General features: G+C 45.6%; 1 protein-coding gene across 4 annotated transcripts in view; it reads left to right on the top strand.

Moving 5' to 3' along the window:
- PUS10 (pseudouridine synthase 10) overlaps positions 1-20,855 on the top strand; it is a 1,772,971-nt gene that overhangs the window by 1,249,177 nt on the left and 502,939 nt on the right. For all 4 annotated transcript variants that reach the window (XM_069608030.1, XM_069608029.1, XM_069608031.1 and 1 more), the window contains one exon: positions 12,257-12,382. In XM_069608030.1, coding sequence (XP_069464131.1) covers positions 12,257-12,382 — 126 coding nt within the window. The remainder of the gene's footprint in view (positions 1-12,256; positions 12,383-20,855) is intronic.

A 20,855-nucleotide genomic window follows, 5' to 3' on the forward strand; every position in this document is an offset into this window, starting at 1 on the left:
TTGTTCATGGCTTGTGTTGCATCATCCCTGCCCCCTGGCTCGCCTGCTGTATCATTGATCCTATTGCATTCAGTTCACTGCTCAATGCATTCCAATGGCCAGTATATACTTCTTAGGGCCGCCTTGACTGATCAATCTGCTGTTCGTAGCATCCCAGGGAAGGAGCACTGCATCACACTGTCCACCCTACCATGAGTCCTCTTCCTTTGTCGATCACAGCCGGGGGGGGAGAGGGGACACACTACCAGCTGCAGCCGTTGTCCCGCCCTGCTTTCAGTGGCAGTTTCCCACTCCTTGGTAAGGTAGCCTATCTTCAGGCTTTTATTAAGTGTTATTAATTAGCTGCAGCGATCACTAGAGTAGGTCGCCTCCTGTGTCAATCTTGAGTGTACTTGCTGTCGCCCAGTGACCGCCTGGTGTGTGGGGTTTCGTTTGCCCCCCTCACCCAGGGATCCTAATCTGCCATCTCAGTCTACAGGCAGCTTCCAGCTCCCCCGCCCGGCCTGTCTGTTCGCGCACTGCAGCCTCTTGTGGATGCGCTATAATCCGTATGCTGCCGGTTCCCTCTGCCAGCGACATCCACCCAGCGCGCGTGTGCGCGCTGCTGCTTCTGCTCCGAGGGGGCACCTGCGATGTGCTACCATGCCTCCCGATCTCTTTGGGGGCCGGGATCGCAGCTGTCCTGATGCTCGCACGGCAACGAGCCACTTCGCTCTGCTCACTGTGCCGTGCAGTCCGGATTATAAACTCCTCCATACGCCTGAGGACTTCGGCCTCGCCACCAGTTCCTGTGTCCAGGCTCACGTGCTATGGCATCCCGGTCGCACAGCCGCACGTCTGCTTACTTCTATGTGCATAGTGCGCTTCCGTCAACAGCCCCGTTAGTGTTCGTTCCTGTTGCCGTCTCGAGACCCTTTGTTATGGTGCCACCGCCATCTTGCTTTTGTTGCCGTTCTCCACGTTGCTGGGCACAACACAGCAGATCTTCTGTTTGCGTGGCGCAATTCGATTTTAAATGCGCGCACCTTTCCCCCCGCTCCTTCGCACGTCCATACAGTTATTTTGGTGTGGCAGTCCTCCGCCGATCAACTCGCGCTTCTCAGGATCGTCTGGACGGATCTCGGAGCTACGTGAATATACAGCCTATTCCATGGCTGCCTGGCCACGCCCCCCACAAAAGAAAAGTTAGAGGTGATCCAGAAGAAGTCGAGGGGGACCGTTATCGGTGCAACATATTCGGCTTATGCCAAAGGGGTGATCACTTGGGTAGCACTGCATGTCCCATTCCAGTTACTACAGTCCACAGTGGTAGCGGATGGGAGGACGGTGGCAATAAGGAGGCTGGTGTAAAATAAAGAAATATGCATTATAAATACATATGCCCCGAATCAGGACACAGTGACATACTTCAAGACCCTATACAACAAAATGAGCTTGTATCTTGTGGGTGGGGGGCGGTGATCTGGGGTGGTGATTTCCAGGGCCCTGCAGACTCTGTTGACAGATTTCAGGCTTGAGGATACATGGAGGGTGCACCACCCACAAGACAGACGGTATTCGCATTACTCTGCCCCACAGAATTTCTTCACAAGGCTAGACTACATGTTTGCCACACAGGAGATGATGGCAGAAATAGTACAGACAGAAAACAAAGCAAGGGTCATATCGGACCACTCGCCATTGGTTCTAATGTGGCAATACCGACCCACAAGGGCCAGGATTCCAATGCAGCGACTTAGAGCCGAGGCACTGAAAGATACAATGTTTAGGGAGGATCTGAGAGAAGAAATTATAAATTACTTTGAGACCAATACTGGAAGTGTAGAGTCAGCTGGTACACTATGGGAAGCTTTCAAAGTGGTGGTGAGAGGGATAGCTATAGCCAAGTCCAAAGGGCTGCAGGGAGGTATATTAAGGGAACGGCAGAATCAGAGCTAGAGACAGCGTTGGGCAGGGGAGGTAGCACCAAGCAGGATGCTGAAACTATAATCCAACTGCAACAGGAGTGTGCAGGACACTGGGAGAGATTATGTAATCTAAACTATAAAAAGTATGTAGAGAGGCAGCATGAGGTTCTGGGCTAAGCTCCCTTTGGCAATGATGGGAAGGGGGGCGCTGTTCAAGATGGTTGTATTGCAGAGATTATTACATTTCTCCGGGAACATACCATACCTGATACCAAGGCGATTTTTTTTTTTTTATTAAGCTACAGAGCATATGCAGGGAATTTCTATGGCACGGGACGAGGAACAGAATCGCCCTTTGGAAGTTGCAGAATACGCATGATAAAGGGGGTATAAAACTGCCAAACTATGAGATCTATTACTTAGCTAGTCAACTACAATATGTGGCCAAGTGGTTATTAGAAGACCCAACCTCAGAATCGAGATTGTTGAGACTGGAGTGTGCCCCGTTCTTCCTGAAAGAAGTGATATGGCTGCCCAAATTAGAGTTGAAAGAGTGCCCAAAGATGATGGTATTAGGATGAAATTTATGGCGCAAAGCTTGTCAGGTCATGGAGAACCCAATCCTGTATTCTCCGCAAGTGTCGTTGGTCGTATTGACGGGAGGAGATGGGCAACTAATGAAAACGATTAGGAGGCACTGGGAACCAGTGGGGATTGTAACAGTGGGAGACATATGGCAAGAGGGGGAGATAAAGGAATTCGGGATGTTGGTGGAGGAAACAAGGTTACATGCGGAGCAATATATCACACATAACAGAATGGTACAGCGGATCAGAGAGACATGGTCGGAAATAACACTAGTAGTACATGCCTGACGCTGCCATAGAAACGATATACGATATAGCAGAAGGAGGGAATGAGATATCCAGACTATATGAGCTATTGATGTCCAAAGTGGGGAAGGAAGTGGCACAATTAAGACATGACTGGGAAGAAGTAGGTGTACCCATGAGTGACGGGATGTGGGAGCGGGCCCAAGGGTACCACAAGAAAGTGTCTAGGAACGCGAGGCTGCAGCATATACAGCTATATATAACCCAAGGGCATATATGACACCCCAGAGGATAGCTAAATTTAAAAACGCAGAACAGCAAACATGCCCCAAATGCGGGGTAGAAAATGCTTGGATGACACATATGTTTTAGGCATGTCCAGAGATTCGGAAATTCTGGGAAGAAGTAGCCCACCGACTAGATGAAAAAGGTATCAAGATAAATCTTGAATCAGTGTGGGCATGTCTGGTAGGAGGGTTCCCTAGACCACGCCAACTAAAACATGTAAGTAAATTAAAGGACTTGGCATACATACTTACTAAGCGTAGAATTGCCATGGGATGGAAGGCATGCAACAGACCAAGGATAGAAGTCTGGTGGAGAGACCTTCAGAAATGGACTGGAGCTGAAACAGCAGCGTGGCATGAAGCGGGTTATAGAGGAGGGGAGGAAGAAGCAGAAACCCTGATGGCCTGGAAACATTTAGTGGCTACTCTGTATGGGCCCAACCAGGACTCTGCTGAGGACACAGAAAGGGGAACCCCTTTGGAAGAAGAAGAAGCGGACCGTGAAGTGGAGTAGGCTCGAATGGGGGGGGGTGGGTGACGGGTAGGTAGCAGACATTGAATGATATATGCAAAACTCAAAATATTATGACATGTACTGCAAGGTTTTGTTGTATGTTGATTGTTTGTGATAAAATCAATAAAATTGTTTTTTAAAAAAATCTATGTGCAGCCACACCACTTTTGTGTGCCCTCACCTTAAGGCTTCTGACCTCTCCCTAGAGAGCTCCCAGGTCACACGTATCGTCCGCCCTCGTGGCATTGAATACTGCCGGTGTCCGAATCACAAAGCGCCAAGGACATGTAAGGCAAGGCTCATGCCATATGCAGTGCGATATCTGTCTCTGCGACATTAGGTCGTGTACCGCAGCGGGTGCCTTCAGCTGCTTTAAACCCATAAACGTCAATCCTGAGCCAGGCCTCGCCATGTCCCGTGATGAATGGCAAAGTCATGTGTGTCAATGTGAGATCACAGGCTTGTAGCTCAGCCACAATTTCCCCAGTTGTGCACTGAGCTTCCGGTGCGAGCGGATGGGATCAATTTCCAGTTTGGAGCATTGCAAGCAGGCTCTTCTGAACAATGATCAGGGGATTCACACAGAAGTTCAGAGATTGGCAACCATCTTGAGGCTGCTCAACAGCACCCACTCCGAGATTGGAATTTCTGAGAAGTCTGAGAAATGGGTAATATGGCCTCTTCTCTTTCCTTCCAGATTTCCTTCAGGATGTCTAGAACATCTTGTGGTTCTCTTCCGTACAAAAGCTCAAAGGGAGAATATCCTAAGGAGGCTTGGGGAGTCTTCCTGACTGCAAAGAGGGCCCAGGGTATCGTCACATCCCAATTCTTTCCATCGACCTCAAACAATTTCCTTAGTACTCTTTTAAGGTTTGGTTGAAGTGTTCTACATCACTGTGGATGATACACAGGTGTTTTTAAAGTTTTAATGTTTGATATCGCTTTTACTTCTTTCATCAGATGAGACATACACGTAGTACCTTAGTTTGTTAAGATCTCTTTTGGAATCCTACTCTGGAGAGGAATGGTCTTTCAAAATCTCTTGTGTCGTATTATTAATCAGAGGGAAGGCTTCTGGATAACAAGTTGCATTGTCCAGTATGACAAGGATGAAGCGATTCCCCAATTTTGAAGTATCTAGGGGTCCCGCTACACCCATTCCCAATCCTGGAAAATGGGACCTCAATTATAGGTAAAGGTTGTAAGGGTGCTGGGTGTATGGGAGTATTGGCAGTCTTCTGGCATATCTCACAAGTGGTTATGAAACAGACACCTGGCCAATAGAACCTAGGTATTATTTGCTTCTGGGTTTTCAATATTCTTTGGTGAGCTGCTGCTATATGTAAGTGGGCAAGTCTTAATACAGTTCTCTTATGTCTTTATGGTACTCCCAATACATTTTGGCGTAACCCTTCAGCTGTCACATTGTCTCTATATAGTTGTCAATTTTTCAAGAAAAAGAAGGGACTAGCCTGATCGCACCCTGATTCAGGGATTCCCTTGTTGAATGCTTCAGTGAGGATGGGGTCCTTTGCCTGTGCAAAAACCAGATTGGGTAATTGGGTGGTCTCTTCTGGTTCCTTCTGTGTTTTCTCTATAACAGGGAGATCTGCTTCCCCAAAATCTTTAATACCTCATTTTGTTTCTTCTTGTTCGGCAACTTCTTGGGGAACTGGGAATACAGTTTCTTCAAAAATGTGTTGGGCCGCTTTCTCTTCTTCCCTCACGGTATATGGGTTCTTCCCATGGTAATGCAGGAGAACTTTGACATCCCCTCGAAAATCAGGATTTATATTTCGGTATGCAGTGATAAAATTGCAGCAATAATGTCGGCCGCACCTCTTAAATGGTATAATGGGCCCGGGGGTTGCAGGAGTGTCCCCTGTATCCTTTTACATGGATTGCGGTGGCAAAACCACTGCGTTTTTGCTGCGATTTTAACACATGGAACTTATAATTCTGGCCATAGCATCTTACCCATACCTACAAGCAAAACCAGATTTAGTGGTTAACCTAATATGGGTTCCTTTAGGTGGGGTTAAGATTAAGCCAGTGGAGATAACTTGTCTCTTCCGCAGATGGTATTCCAATCTCTTCAATCTTTTGCAGGTCAAAATCTATTGATTCAGCGGTAGCCACCATAGGACTTTTGCCTCTGGTACACACTTTAGTGAATTTAATGGGTCCTTAACTTCTATCAGGTGGTACAAATCCCACACCTGACACCATTTGTCGTGAGTCAGTAGAAGGACATAGACTCTTTAAGGACATGATTTACAAAATGTTTATGAAATTAAGATAACGCCTAGCTTTCCCTATGTCTATGGGTGGACCCTGCCTATGTTTCTAAGGTGCTTGTCCGTCAGTCGTAAATATCCGAAAGGAAATAGGTCTGCTGTCCAAAAACCACCCTTATTGACCCTACCATTATGAAAACTAACTTATAGGTGGAGAATTACTCCCTTCTCCTCTGAGTACTTCTAATACCAGTCTCTAGGATTCTTCATTAATACATATTTCTTACATAGTCTCTTGTGGTGCTTTGTATCAGTCTCTGTAACCCTTCAAGGGCGATTTGTAGTTTTCTATTCTCAGAAGTCTCTTTGACTCTCTTCCCACAGCATGGGGTCTGGCATGGGTTCACATGCTCATGAATATTCCCTGTCATCAGGCTGGGAATCCTCTGTAAAAGAAAAAAGTTTCACTTTAGCTTCAAAACTGTATTTCTCCTCTAAACTAATCACTGTCCTCTGGGTCATGCTGCCCCATCCAGTGACAGTCCTCTGCCTAAGCTCCACTGCTGGTGGCCATCTTCAGCTTTTGACAGCATGCTTTAGTGTTGGGAGTCCTCTTGTTGTTCTTGGAGCTATTTTCATATTTCGAGAGTTTTTTCAACAAATGTTGACCATTTTTCTCTCATTGTTCCACCGTAGGTCGACTACCGACAGCGGGGACCTTCTATCGGCAAAGATCATACTATATCGCAGATCTTTCCTCGAGTTTCAAGACGTCCCAGGTTTGGGCCTACTTCGTACCTTTTCACCATGAAAAGAGATGCCTCTTCAAACTCTGCACGAAGTGTGGATTGAGGAATGTGTATGTCGAAGATCGACACCATAAGTGTCGTATTGCCTGCATCCGGACAATGAGGGAGGATGCAAGGTCTGCCGGGATTTTCAAAAAAGATGAAGAAAGACCGCTACAACAGGCTGGTGGCTTGGTTGAAGTCTGGTAAGGCCTTTGATTCTGCTTCAGGGTATGGTGATGCTTCACCCAGGACAGGTCCCAGTAACAAACTCTCTCAGAAAAGAGGTTGAGGTTCTTTGAGGATGGCCTACTCCCAGAGGTCCAAAAGAAGGCCAGGCTATACAACGTTGCTCCCACTGAGTTTGCTGCGGTTGCGGGTCCCAGTGCAGGAAAGACATGGTCGCCATCACCGACTGCTTCTACGGTGAGCCTAACGGTGAGGGGTGCTCCCTCGAAGAGAAAGTCCTTGACTCTGTTAAAACTCTGCTTACTGTCGGCAGATAAGACATCGAAGGAGAGATCGAAAGGTGGCCCTTCTCTACCTCCGTTGGCAATGCCATCATCATCATCAGCAGCTCAGCCGTCCCGAACAACTTAGTCAACGGTGGCCACGGCCACTTCGACGAAGGCTTCAATCACCCCGTCAATGATTTTGTCGTCGGCCATCACTTCTATGTCGAATGTGGAGCTGGCCACGACGGTGGTGTCCCCGGTCACGATGACAGCTACTGCTCGAGTTTCACTGACGCCAAGGTCTGAGTCAGCTGCTGCGGCACCTGCATAGGATGGAGCGATTCTACATCATGACCCACCATCAATGAACCTCATGGCCTGGCTCCTGCAGCCCTACATTTTTGACATTTTTCTTTGCCAACGGAATGTATGGCCAAAGCCAGAGCCTCTTCCACGTTAAACTGCTACAGCCATAAATGGAAGCGATTCTCCGTAGATCACGGCCCTGCATGTAATGGCCCTGCAGCTCTTGCCATACCTGCTTACTTTCGCCAAGGCTTGACGGCTCACGCCTCTTGCAAGGTGCACTTGGCCGCGATATCCCGTTACACCAGGACACTGGGTAGGCCTTCCCTGTGGTCTCACAGACTCGTCAAGGAGTTCATCAGGGGCCTCTTGAGAACTTTTCCACTGGTGAAAGCTCTGGCTCTAGCTTGGGAACTCAGTTTGGAATTGACTAAACTCATGGGGGCACCCTTTGAACCAATGCCTCTGGTTCCCCTAAAGTTCCTCTTGTGAAAGACTGCTTTTCTCATGGCGATCCCCTCGGCCTGGCGGGTCGAGGAGATCAGGGCCCTGTCCTGCAAACTGCTGGGCTTATCATACCACTCTACAAAGGTGGTGCTGCGTACGATCCACGCCTTTATGCTGAAAGTGCCGTCGGAGTTCCACTTCAATAAGCCTTTGGAGTTTTCTGTCTTCTTCCCGAATCCGTCGTCACCAGCGGAGAGGGCGTTGCATTCGCTGAATGTTGCTCGTGCCTTGATATTTTACGTGGCACGCACAAAGGGTTTATGGAAGACTTCTCAGTTGTTTGTCAATTTTGGACATGTGAATCTTGGGAAGACCTTGTCGAAGGCTTCCATCTCCAGGTGGCTCTCCGGCTGCAGCATGCTCTGTCATCGGCTGGCTAACAGGCCTCTTCCGGTCTGGCTGAGAGCCCACTCCACCAGAGCCATCACTGCAACAACAGCGTTTCTCCATGGTGTGCCCCTGCCCGACATCTGCAGGCCTGCTACGTGGAGATTCCCGCACACCTTCACGAGGTTCTACTGCGTAGACAGGGATTCCAGGAAGGTGTCCTGGGTCAGCCAAGCGGTGCTATGCAACTTGTTCACTTGAAGTGAGACTTTTCCAGTGGTAAGTGTTTATTGCTTCTGTTCAGCCTTGCCACCTCCCGTGGTTATGTATATGTACTGCTGTGTAATCGTTATTCATGAGCATGTGAATCCATGCCAGACCCCCTGCTGGAGAAGGTTTAAGTTACTTATCTGTAACTCTTCTTCTCCAGCTTGTGTCTGGCATGATTTCACATGCAAACCCTCCGTCGTTCCCCTCCGTGGCTCTTCTTGGTTCATACTGCCACTTTACATGTTACCAAATCTGAAGATGGCCACCAGGGGTGGAGTTTAGCGAGCGGACTGCCATTGGATGTGAGCAGTATGACCCAGAGGACAGTGATTGGTTTAGAGGAGAAATAAAGTTTTAAATCTAAAGTGAAACTGTTTTTTCTTTTAGCGAGAATTCCAAGCCTGACGACAGGGAATATTCATTTGCACGTGAATCCATGCCAGACCCATGCTGGAGAGCAAGAGTTACAGTTAAGTAACTTAAACCTTCTATTTCTCTTAGCCAATTGTGGCTTGATTGACTTTGCTCTATTTGCCTTTTATTTAGCTTCACATGTCGTCTTTCTCTAATCTCTGATTCACCATAATATCTGCTTTTTATATTCTCTTCCTCTTGTAGATATGGGCGTGTAACTCTCCCTGCTTTCCAGGGTATTATTATCCAGGCTTATTTTCTCTTTGTATTATTCTTGTCTTGTACATTCCAATAATTTAAGTTATTAATGCAAGTTATTTGTTTAACATACTGATCCCTTCTTGGCATCCTGTTATACTCGTTTTCCCTGTTACCTTCTATCATGGGGGACCTCAGGGTCTTCGTCTTGTGTCTCTGACCTCTATAGCAGACACGTCCGTGTTGTGCTTCACCTTCGGTTCTCTCTCCTCTCTTCAGTATCCATGTCAGTAGACAAGGCGTTGGACACCCATGTCTTTATGTGAGTGGTGATATCGGTGACGTTGGATGGACCGGCCATCCACCACACGCTTCCCGTGGTCTTGCCACCAGCTCCATTCAGGCTTCTGCCCCACAGAATTCTCATGTTGGGCTGATGCCATATCTCTGGTGTCCCTGCTTCTTCCTCTAGGCTTCCCCTCTTTTTGTTTTGCATGCTGGGTGGACACCATGGCTCTAGTGTCCCGGCTTCTAACTCAGGGTCTCTTCTCACTGACTTTCTCATGTCAGGCTGGTGCTGTATCTCTGGCGTCCCTGTCCCTCTCTGTCTCTTCTCTTCGGGTCTCTCGACTCCCACTTCAGGCGAGCTTCAAACTCCCTGGCTTGTCGGCTTGGGCTGCCTCTGCCTCTCTCGTCTCTACACGTAGTGTCCTCGTTATTTAACCTCCGCGTCCCACTGTATGGGATATTAAGATTTAAAGTACGAGGTACCTTTTCTGTAAGATTTGGACATCTAGTCAGTGTTTCTTCGTCCCAGTTGTGAGATTCGTGGCTTTTTGTATTTGTGGAACACCTTATGTAGGCCATGGCATAGGCATCTCTAGGGAGTTCCTTATGGGAACGGGTGTCCTTGTCACCTAAAGGGGAGTCTATCCTGGTGAGGTCCCACTTACCTTGACCCCCTAGGAAAGGTGCTGCGGAGCAGGCTAACCTGCCTAGCTTAATGGGGTGGCCTCCCCCTTGGGAGACGGAACAAATTCCCTTGATTTGTCAGACCAGATTTGTCACAATACCTTCTAACCTATGAATGTTGCCATTGAAAATGCATACACCCTGTTCCCCTATCCACTCTTTTATGCCCTTTAAAATGTAGAAGAGATATTTTGTATTTCGCTGATGTGAAGGCATTCTGTGCCAGTATTGGGGCTGTAAGGGGTCAGGAGTAAGACTCGGACACAAAGGTTGCATGATTTTGGGTAAAGACTTTATTAAATAATAAAAGGGTTGAAGAAGGCCTCTCTGTCCCAATGTCTAGGATGGATTTCCCTACGTCAAAAGAAACAAGTAAAATTGTCATGCAGCTCGAAACTATATAGTTAGTCACTATTGTGTCTGAAAAATCTACTTCTGTCTCTAAACTAATACTCTAAGACAACTGTGAAAGGAAAGTCTTTTCTTGAAGTCTAAAGTGTTCATAGTATTTTCGCCAAACAGGAAAGTTCTCAGCTTTGCTGTTGATTAAGTAATAAAGTAGTGTTCCAAAATACAAAGTTGTAAGGCTAGGGAGGCGCTCCTTTCGCTAAGAGTTCTCTTTTCCCTTTAATGCTGTTTATTATGTGAACGGTTGTCTCTTGTGCACCCTCTTGATATCCTGCCACCTTCAGGTTTTATAAAAGTAGGGGTTCTTTTTTATCAGTCTTAGAATCAAAGGTTTCCTGCTTTTTGGTTTCTTGCATGGGCAAAACCCAGACTTCCAGGAAAATGGTTGGCTCGATTCCTCGTCTAGTTAAATTATGACATACTTATATAATGTTTTAGCTATCTCTTTTATTAGAAATTGAACCCTTTTATGAATTGAAATGTTGTTGTTATTCCTTGCTTTACTCTGCTGCCACTTAGGCAGTTGTCTCTGTGTTATTTCAGGGTCCCAGACCTTTTCTATGAGATGCAGGTCCTCGACTCGCATAGTGCCGCTGTCTTCGCTTGGTTCACTCTTCTGCCAAGTAGACCTCTTTCTCAGGCTTCCTTCCAGGTCCCAAACCCTCTCTTTGCAGTTCACTTGCTCAGCCCTGTGCCTCCCCAGACCTCGTGCAGCTGCCGAGCAACCTACGTACCTGTTTCTTATTTCTAGGTGGGTACAGGTGGTCTCTGGGCTTCCGCTGCTTCCCTGGAGTCCCTGGCCGCTGTCAGGGCTATGCGGTGGTCAGCTGTGGTTCGTTTGGCATCTGCTCCTTCCTGGCCGGGTGTCCTTTTCCCAGGATCGTTGGCCAGTGAAACGGGAGCCTGAAGGTCTCTCATGGTAGTAATGTGAGGGGTCCTGGGATCGGGGACCTCTCTCGCGCTGTTCGTCTCCGTGCTCGGCTTCCCTCGGGCTAGCCTTATCTCACTCTCTGCTTCCCAGCTTGCGGCTGCATCTGAGGCTGAACACCTTCGAAACCCCTGCAAAGGATAATTATACTGCTTCGGGCCAATCGGTGGTCTCTGGAGTCTAGACCACTCATTCTGTTTCTCAGTCATAATCCTTGTACTCGTGGTCATCCTCCTTGTCCCAGGACTAGCCTTAAATCTATATGTCAGATATCTGGAAATATTTGGATTCTCATAGTTCTCGGCTAAGCCAGATGAAGTACATTGGCAATAGAATATTTCAGTTATATATGAGCAGGTATAAGAAGGACTTATAGAGAAAGAAGGTGTAGGATGCATTGCATCAGATGTACCCTGTGTTTTTTCAGATATTATTTCTTTTTTTTAATTTCTTTTTTTTAATTGATTTTTAAAACATTTAACCCAAACAATGACAATACAAGATGTGCATAATAATTCATAAACTCATCATTAACCCGACAGGAAAACCTCTTCTCCACATAACCCTCTCCCTGGGTGTCACCTGTAGGGGAGTCCCTATACGGTGTATGTACTGTCCTAACATTCCGTGAGAAGCCCCCCCACTGAGGAAGGGACAACATACTGTGATTCGTCACCGGGCTCATTTAACATTAGACTGGAGGATACAAGTGAACAGAACATAGCTTGTAATGCAGACCTATTATTAAGAATTCAAAAATAATTGTTTTTTCTGTTTTTCACATAGAATCCCCTAAGCATGCATGTAGCTAATACACGTGACGTGAAATGATGATTCTAAAATGACCATTATATTTTTCTTATCACTGTTCAGCTGCACTTACGCATATGCTTTTCTATCTGTAGGAAGATACAACAAGTACTCAAGAAACTTGCCACAAACCCCATGGATTATAGATGGGGAGCGAAAGATGGATTCCTCTGTGGAGGAGTTGATTTTAGAGCCACTGATGGCAGTTTTTAAAGCAGATAGTAAGTATCTTTGAAGCTTGCTGAAATTTTTATGACCTATATTTAAGTGGAGTCTCTCATGACCATTATAAAACGTCCAAACTCAGTGCATTAATGGCTGTTCCACTGGAATGTAACACCCACTAGCTGATGTTCTGTTAAGTTATATGCTTCGAGAAGGGTTTTATGACAAGGGAGATAATGTTAGAAGAAATGGCAAGGAGACAACATGATGCCATTTCATGTTTACTTGAATGGTGCCTTGCAACGCTGTCAGGTTGTTTCAAAGCGCTAAATGAGAAGAGAAGAATAGGCAAAGCAGGGAGGGAGAGGGTAAATCGGAGGCAAGAAAAAAAACTTAATACTATGTATGCTGGTTGCTCATACAGCGCTTTACTATTGCAAAATGTGATATGAACGTGTGGGAACACCTGCAATTCGTGCAATGATTGCTGCAGGTTTTTACTGTAAACCCTCCTGAATGAGCACTACAAAGTGTGAGGAACCTGAGGGCATCCTCTCTTCTTTCTCCCCATCATCCTCTGCTCAGGTGACCAGGGAAGGGCCATCTCTCTTAGATCCCATCCCTGTGGGTGGAAATATGAGTGAGGATCACCTGGGTAGTGGAGACTTGGGGAATGGTAGCGGGATGTCTTTGGGTGAGACGGGGTATCGCCCATTTCCATTCCATGATGTACCCTCAGTCCCATCCAATACAAAAAGTGAACCCTTACATAGAGGATGAGTATACATTTGTTTTTTTATAAATAATCACAAATGATTCAATCTTTCTACTTCAATACAAAAGCTTTTAATAATATTCCATGTCTAAAACGCACCCAAAGGTGTGCAACATGCTTAAAAACATAATACACGAATTACACTTCTTTAGATCCACACAATCATTCAACCCTACATACCATTCATTTCACTTTATCACACTACCATTCATACATATACTTTGTAACCACAACAATTGGATCACATCATATGTTCTAATCTACTATTGTTCAATGTTAATTCCTCTTTGTACAATGTTCACATATAGATAACTGCCCTTCTATAATTAGGCAGTGAGTCGACACGTGTTTCAGGTTGTATTTAGACTTTACTCAGTGTCCCTTTGGGAATCTCTGCCTGTGTTTTTGGAAGCAATTTGATCCACCCTACTAGATCGAAAAGGGACGCTATTTTTGTTCCTGTTATATGTCCTGAAGATGGTTGGCGTACATAGTGGACTGAGTAAAGTCTAAATACAACCTGAAACACGTGTCGACTCACTGCCTAATTATAGAAGGGCAGTTATCTATATGTGAACATTGTACAAAGAGGAATTAACATTGAACTGTGGTAGATTAGAACATTGGATTGTGATATAATTTTTGTGGTTATAAAGTACATGAATGAATGGTAGTGTGATAAAGTGAAATTAATGGTATGTAGGGTTGAATGATTGTGTGGATCTAAAGAAGTGTAATTTGTGTATTATGTTTTTAAACATGTTGTTGCACACCTTTGGGTGCGTTTTAGACATGAAATATTATTAAAAACTTTTGTATTGAAGTAGAAAGATTGAATCATTTGTGATTATTTATAAAAAACAAATGCATACTCTGTCATCCTCTATCTAAGGGTTCACTTTTTGTATTGTATTGCATGTGTAGCCCACAGGACCCTATATTTTTGGGCTATCCCCTCTATTATTGAAAGAAACCCTCAGTCCCATCTACATTCATGGGATATTGCTACCCTTTTTCCTCTGTCCTGAATAACAACAGAAGATATCAAAAATACGGGAGCACAAGGAAGAGGGTAAAGTAGATGAGGGCCACAGGCGAGACATGGTCCTTTTCCTTATGAGAACCAACCTCCCCCTTCCTTTATGGGCTGTTGCAAACCAGCTCCCCTCATTTTCCCTCAATTTAACCATTATAGTACTGGGACGGTGAAGATGTGACTAGTAGTAATTAACACTAGTATGTAATTTCACCACTCTAGTACTTAGATGAGGAAGAGGCTTGCAGACTGTTATAAGGGTCTGGCATGTCCCGAGTGCTTCACTAATTGTGATCAGGCAATTGAAATTGTGGACTCACACCTGCAACCTGTCAAGTGGTTGCAGGTGTATAAAAGGTGGAGCCGACAAGTGTGTGTGAATGACCAGCAGAAGAGACGTCGGGCCGATTGTTGAAGTACTGAAGGGAGAATCCTGCGTACTGTGAGAAACCTGAAGGTACTCTCATGTCTACTCCCCACGGATCTTCTGTTCGGGTGGCCAGGGAAGGGCTACCGCTTTTGGATCCCAACCCTAGGGGTGGACAAGCGAGGGAGGATCACCTGGGTGGAAGGTCCTTGGGGGATTGAACAGAGGTTATCTGAAGGCGAGACATTGTATCCCCCTTTCCTGATATTGACCTAACCTCCTCTCTGTTAGGGAGAATTCTCTTATAAGGCTAATTTCCCAAACCTAGTGAGTGCCCCAGCAGCTTTGCTGGATTTTTGGGGTTTGTTTTTTTCTCCTGCTAAGAGTGAGACACTTTTCCTCCCACTCTTAGGCATGATTTGAGGTATGTCTTTGACTTTTTGTGTGCTTATGGGCTATGGGGTCTTTTACTCCATAGGGTTTCATCTGTTTTTGTGTATGTGATACACAGCACCCTCAGTGCAGTAACACAGGGGTGTCATAGTGACCCCCCAAACATAGACTCCATACCCTGGGACTGGCTACTGTCTCCCAGGGCATGTAAAGTCCCCATTGACTTTACTAGACCAAAATTGTGAACAGAACCAGTACAAACCATCATATTGTGGAAGTACTGCAAGGGGTTAATTCGATTGCCCCTGGGTCTGTTTTCAAGGGGGCACTGTCCAGTCCCCCCTTGTCGAGTTTCTGGCTAGTGGCAGTGGTTACCACGCAAAATATTCCACCGGAATATTTCCTATGGGATTTTCCCATTGATTTTAAACGCACCACTTTTTGGTGCAATGTTAAAGATACCGCTGGGTTATTTATTTAATATTAAATCAACGGTTAGGTCTTTTTGCCAGAACTCTTTTCTAAAAGGGCATTCGTGTCCGTCTCTGTAACTCCAAACAAGGTCGGGCCCTTTGTTCCACTTTTTGGCAGGCTTCTCCACAGAAGCCCTCCAAATGGTGCCACTCTGTCTGGGTTCCACAGGATGTGTTGGGAGGGGAATTGGCACCCTGGACTGCCTTAGCAACCCAAGTCGCACTCTATTCTGATTGGCCCGGTGGTGAGCCGCCCGGCTCACCACTTGGCATGTGTGAGTGACAGCTAGGCTGTTGAATGGGGGTTTCTCTGCATAAAAGCAGGGCCTTTGGGACTGGAACTTCATAAGTCGCCACAGGACCTAAGAATCCGAAGAGGGAAGAAGCTGAGCCATCTGCAACAACTACATCACCGGTGGAGCCCTGCTGCAACGAACTCACCACTTTCCCAACGACAAGAGAAGATCTTCTGCTGGATGAGTCTTCTTCCTTTGAGCTGGTGGGATCAACCAGTTCGCCCCTTTCGCCTTCCAAAGACGTCTCTTGGTCGAATCGCCCATGCCAAGCACCCAGGGGGCCGGATAGCCAAGCTTCACCACTTTGACCGTGAATAAAAGGAACGTACCTTTTAACCGACGAACTCCGCGGCTGGTTTCATCCCTGGGCAGTGCAACGACTCCAAGTTTCCTCCTCGACGAGATCCTCTCTTCCCCTGGTCGAAACAACGAACTGCAACCACTGCCAGGAACAACTGCCACCGCTGGCGCTTCCTCTCTCTTTAAGGTACTTTGTTCTGCCTGGCCTCCCTTTCCACGGATTGCTAAAGGTGACCCTTTCCAACTGGGTTGGCCCCAGACCTTCTAACTTTACTTCTTGAATCACCCCAACCTCTTTTGAACATTCTGCAAAGACTTTTAGTGCCTTTTAAACTGTGTTATCTTGGGCACATTTCACTTTGCTCCATTTAAAGTGAGCCTGGCCTATGAACTTTGGCTCTACAGTGTATACTGCCTTTACTCCCTTGCTTTGAACTTCTAAAAACGTTGGGAACTGTTTTATTTTATGCCCTGCCTTTTTCTCTCCCTTTAACTTAACTATTGGAGTGCCATCTAGGTTACACGCTCACATCTGTTTTTAACAAATAGTGGTGTTTTAACTCTGACTTGTCTAATAGTTATCAAGGGAGGTGTCTATACTTTACCTGAGTGTGTTTTAACATGCTTGTGATTTAGAGTGCTAGTGTATTTCCTAAAGTGTGTTTTAAATAAATAATGATATACTTTTGATACAAAGCTATGGTCAGTGTTTGTTTGCTCTACTGTGTTTTTAGCCCTATTGTGTATACTCTATATACTGCCCTACTCTTCTTGAGAGAGGTCTGACTGATCAGCCACAGCTACCTGGTAAATCTGGGTGGTACAGACTGCTACCAATTGGGTTTACTGCTTACTCCTGTAGTCTTAATCTTCTTGCAGTGGTCCCCAAGGGAACTGCACAGGATTCTGCCTAACATCCTCTCTTTGGCTTCATGGGCTATTGCCAATCTCATTCCATCCTATCCTATAGTTTTCCCTTAAATACTGAGTAGAAGCAGAGGCAAGTAGGAACATTGCAGATTTTGTACTTTAAACACCACTCTAGTACTGGGACGAAGAAGAGTGATCTGAAGGCAATGTGGCAGTGTGAAGATCAGCGTGTCACACTAATAAGCTTAAGGCTTGTCAGGCAATTGAGGATACCTCATTACACCTGCAGCCTGTTAGTAACAAAGAAAAGTATGAAAGGTGGACCCCAGAAGCACATAGGAAGTGGAGGTGCAGTTGCAGAAGGAATCGCTGTGCTGAGGAGCGAGAAGCTGAGACACTGACACGCCGACGAAGATCCTGAGAATCTTACAGAGATGACTGTGCAGGACTGGGAGCCCCTGTTTGGGAAGGTGTGCAGCAGGTGCTGCCAGGGAGCAGAGGCAGAGCCAAGCATCAAGGCCGGTGCGTGCTGAATGGAGTACCCAGCAAACTGATAAGTTGTTTTTCCTGCTCGGAGAGAAGCCCCCGAATGGAGCTACAGAGACCCGCTAAGTGTCAGGATACACTAGGAAGACTGGAGCACTCCAAGGGACCTTGGAATTGGTATGTCCATTAAAGTATTGCAAACTACATTTATTGAATACTTAACTGAATGAATGATGCTGTTTAAGCCCACACAAATGAAAACTACATTTCTTGAATACCGAACCGCATTAAAGGTGTTGCTGGAGCCCCACAAGTGAAAACTGCATTTATTGAATACCGAACTGCATGAAAGGTGCTGCTTAAGCTCACAAAAGTGAGAACTACCTTCATTTAATACATACAAGGTGTCAGTCTACCTTATACAGCTTAAAGATACATTTTGTGAAAGCTGAACGGAATGAATGGAATGAAAGGTGCTATCCTGATGAATGTAACACAGCGTTACAATTCCTGCATCTGCAGCATCACGAAAGTTGTGGTTTGCGTGAAACCAAGTAAATGTTGCTGTTACTTAATTTGACTATGAAGTGCTAAAGACTGCATGAACATTCAAAGACAATCAAGTATTTCAAGTAACCCAATGCCAGAAAAGCATCTTAAAGATAACAAAGGCTTTGGGGAAACTTATGGTTGTGTGACCAGTGATGGGTGGACCGTGTGGTCTGACAACTACTCCTAGAACGGAGACCACTAAACATTGGAAAAGCAACAAAGAAGTGTGTATACTCGCTGAAGCTAACGATAGGATGGGTCAAATGGACCAGCTCTTTTCTTGTGAACTTGTGAACAGAGGAAGCAAGTCAGCTGTTCAGTATAAATCTTAGGAAAGAGAACCCTGAGAACCAAAGAACTGGGGAGTGTTTATCTTGGGGAAGTGAGTCCCAAGATCACAGTGTTATATGAACTTCGTTACTTTGAACTTGGGGGAAGGGAAACCTAAAACCTTTGTTTGATGTGAACTTTGATACCTTTCAATCTACCAAAGGTAACTTCAGAACGTGATCAATCCTCCTTGAAACAAAGTTACATTCGAACTGTATTGAACTTAAACCCTTATATTTGGTTGAGAACATTTCCCCCACTATATTTTGTTGTATTTATGAGGATTAGCATAGGTTTTTACACAGACAGACTTTTGATTTGGACTTGTGGACACAGACTTTCCTTGGGCATCGAAAATCTCACCACAATATAGGGTTAATTAGGCGTTACACCATCCTGATCATTAATAAAGCTTTGTTTAGAAATATATATGTTGTCTCTTTCATCTCTCTTGACACCTTGCCTGTCTCACAGTACCAGGAGTTAGCCGAGGTGGGTCCTAAAGGAGAGACAGGACGCCGGCAAGCGACCCCAAGAAGCTGTGGAGACAAGGCCGCGAGAGGGCGACAGAAGTGGGAGCCTCATTGGTCCGATGACAGCAGCTAGCGCTGTGGATGCACAAGAGGCCTGCAAGCTGCGAGTCACCAGCGGCGCCCGCTGGAAAAAAGCAGAGTTGCCAGCAACACACAGGATGAAAGTGAAGTGGCAGTGGGGCTCGCGGCCAGAGGATATCATGTCGGCGGAGCAGAAAGAGAGAGGACAACCGCCTGGAGGAGACACCAGGGACCAGTGAGTGAAAAGGGAAGAGCACTCGAACTGGGGCACTCCTGGGGGCTGTTTGGAAGCCAAAATAGATGCCAAATGAATGGAAAAGTATGTGCTAGATGAAATAAGCCCAAGGCAACGGGTTGTGAGGAATATTAAGGACAATATAAAGTGTGAGCAGCAGGGTATTAGATCAAAGTTATTGAATACTGAACTAAATGAAGGCTTTTGGCAAAGCTATGAACCAATGATAAGTTTGTGGGAAAAACATGTACCATATATTGAAAGCACAGCACAAACCGTATGAAATACAGTGGAAAGCAAGTATGGAATATTGAGAGATAGTATGAAAGCAGTGTGCTGAAGAAACAAGAACACCACACAGTGAACTGTAGAAGAAAACACATTGTGACAAAGTCAAAATACTGGCAAAAGAAAGAAAACATTGTGGCAAAGCCAAGAAGCTGGCAAGGAAAAGCCAAGTGATGAGTGTGAACCGTCACACAGGTACAGAAGAACCTGTGTGGGCTAGAAATCTTAGGGTTCCTGGTTACGCGACCTGTAATGGGTCTACTGTGTGGTCCGACAACTGCGCCTAGACCGGGGATACCCTATTTGTGAAAGCCAACGAGGTTGCTGAAGTGAAACAGAAGTAAGCAATCTGAATGAACTGTTCAGAAACCAGAAGGAGTATAAAGTTGTCCTGGAATTGTTTGTGAATATTGCAAAATTGAGACTAAGTACAAGTTGAAGTCTTGGGAAAGTGAATCCTGAGACCTTATGAACGTTGGTGTTGTCTTGAGGACGGAAACCTCAAGAACTTTCACTATGTTGTCTTGAACTTGGGGAAGGGGAGAAGAAGCTCAAGACTTTAGTTGGAACACTATTTCTTGTGTTACTGTCTTCCCTACAAATTGTCTAGCTTTAGTTGTGTGGGCAAGTATATATTTTGGACACAGACAGACGTTTAAGTTGAACTTCCTGACTCGGACTTTCCTTTGTTTCTTTAGGTAAGGAAATCCCACCTTAGTGTATAGTGGATGTTAGGCCTTCAACCATCCTGACATTTCAGTTAATAAATCATTCTTGTTTGATCTTTGAATTGGTTGTCTGTGCCTTGCTTCATGATGCCTTCACAAAATACATGTTTCACGAACAAGTAGTGTAGATTGGGAGTTAATAAAATACAATAAAAATATAATACAATTAGCAGGAACTAAGTTGTGTTTTGGTTTTTATTTATAACTAGCAAAACGTACCTGTTCTCTGAACGGGTTCTGTGGATAGCCATGAGAACACTAATTGATTGTTGAAAATCAATGATCCTGTAGGTCGCTGTTCCTATTCACTTATCGATTGATGTGCTTTGCACTCCGAAGTCAACTACCCTGAGAATGTGTTTGTGTGGCTGGCTGACATACCCCAGGGCAGACGTTTAGGGGAGGCGAGAGTTGATGTGCTGCTGCATACTGGGACCTACTGGGCTCTGTCCCCATCTGTAGCCTCACCCTGGCGTGGTGCAGTTTGTTGCGGTGCAAATGTCCCAGAAACAGTGCAATCTTGGGTTGAGGTCTGGGCCTTCTATGACCACATTGATGTTACGCCGATTTCAGACAACCATCTCATGTGTGAAGGTGCTGAAATCCGGGGAAAGGGGTCCTAACAGGTAAATATGCAAAATTTGGTACAGATTGGTGAAATGGTGTGGAACTGTATGCGGAACAACGCTTCGCCAAGCCACAAACAAATGTTGACTTGTGCTGAAATCCAGGGATAGGGGTGGGGTGTCCACATGTCATATAGCCAGTAATGTCCGGAGGGTCCAAACAGGTAACTATGCAATATTTGGTGCAGAATGGTGAAACGGTGTGGAATTTGTGAGGAGT

This window comes from Ambystoma mexicanum, chromosome 4q (assembly GCF_040938575.1).
Source record: "Ambystoma mexicanum isolate Mex_15411 chromosome 4q, UKY_AmexF1_1, whole genome shotgun sequence".
Taxonomy (NCBI): Eukaryota; Metazoa; Chordata; class Amphibia; order Caudata; family Ambystomatidae; genus Ambystoma; species Ambystoma mexicanum.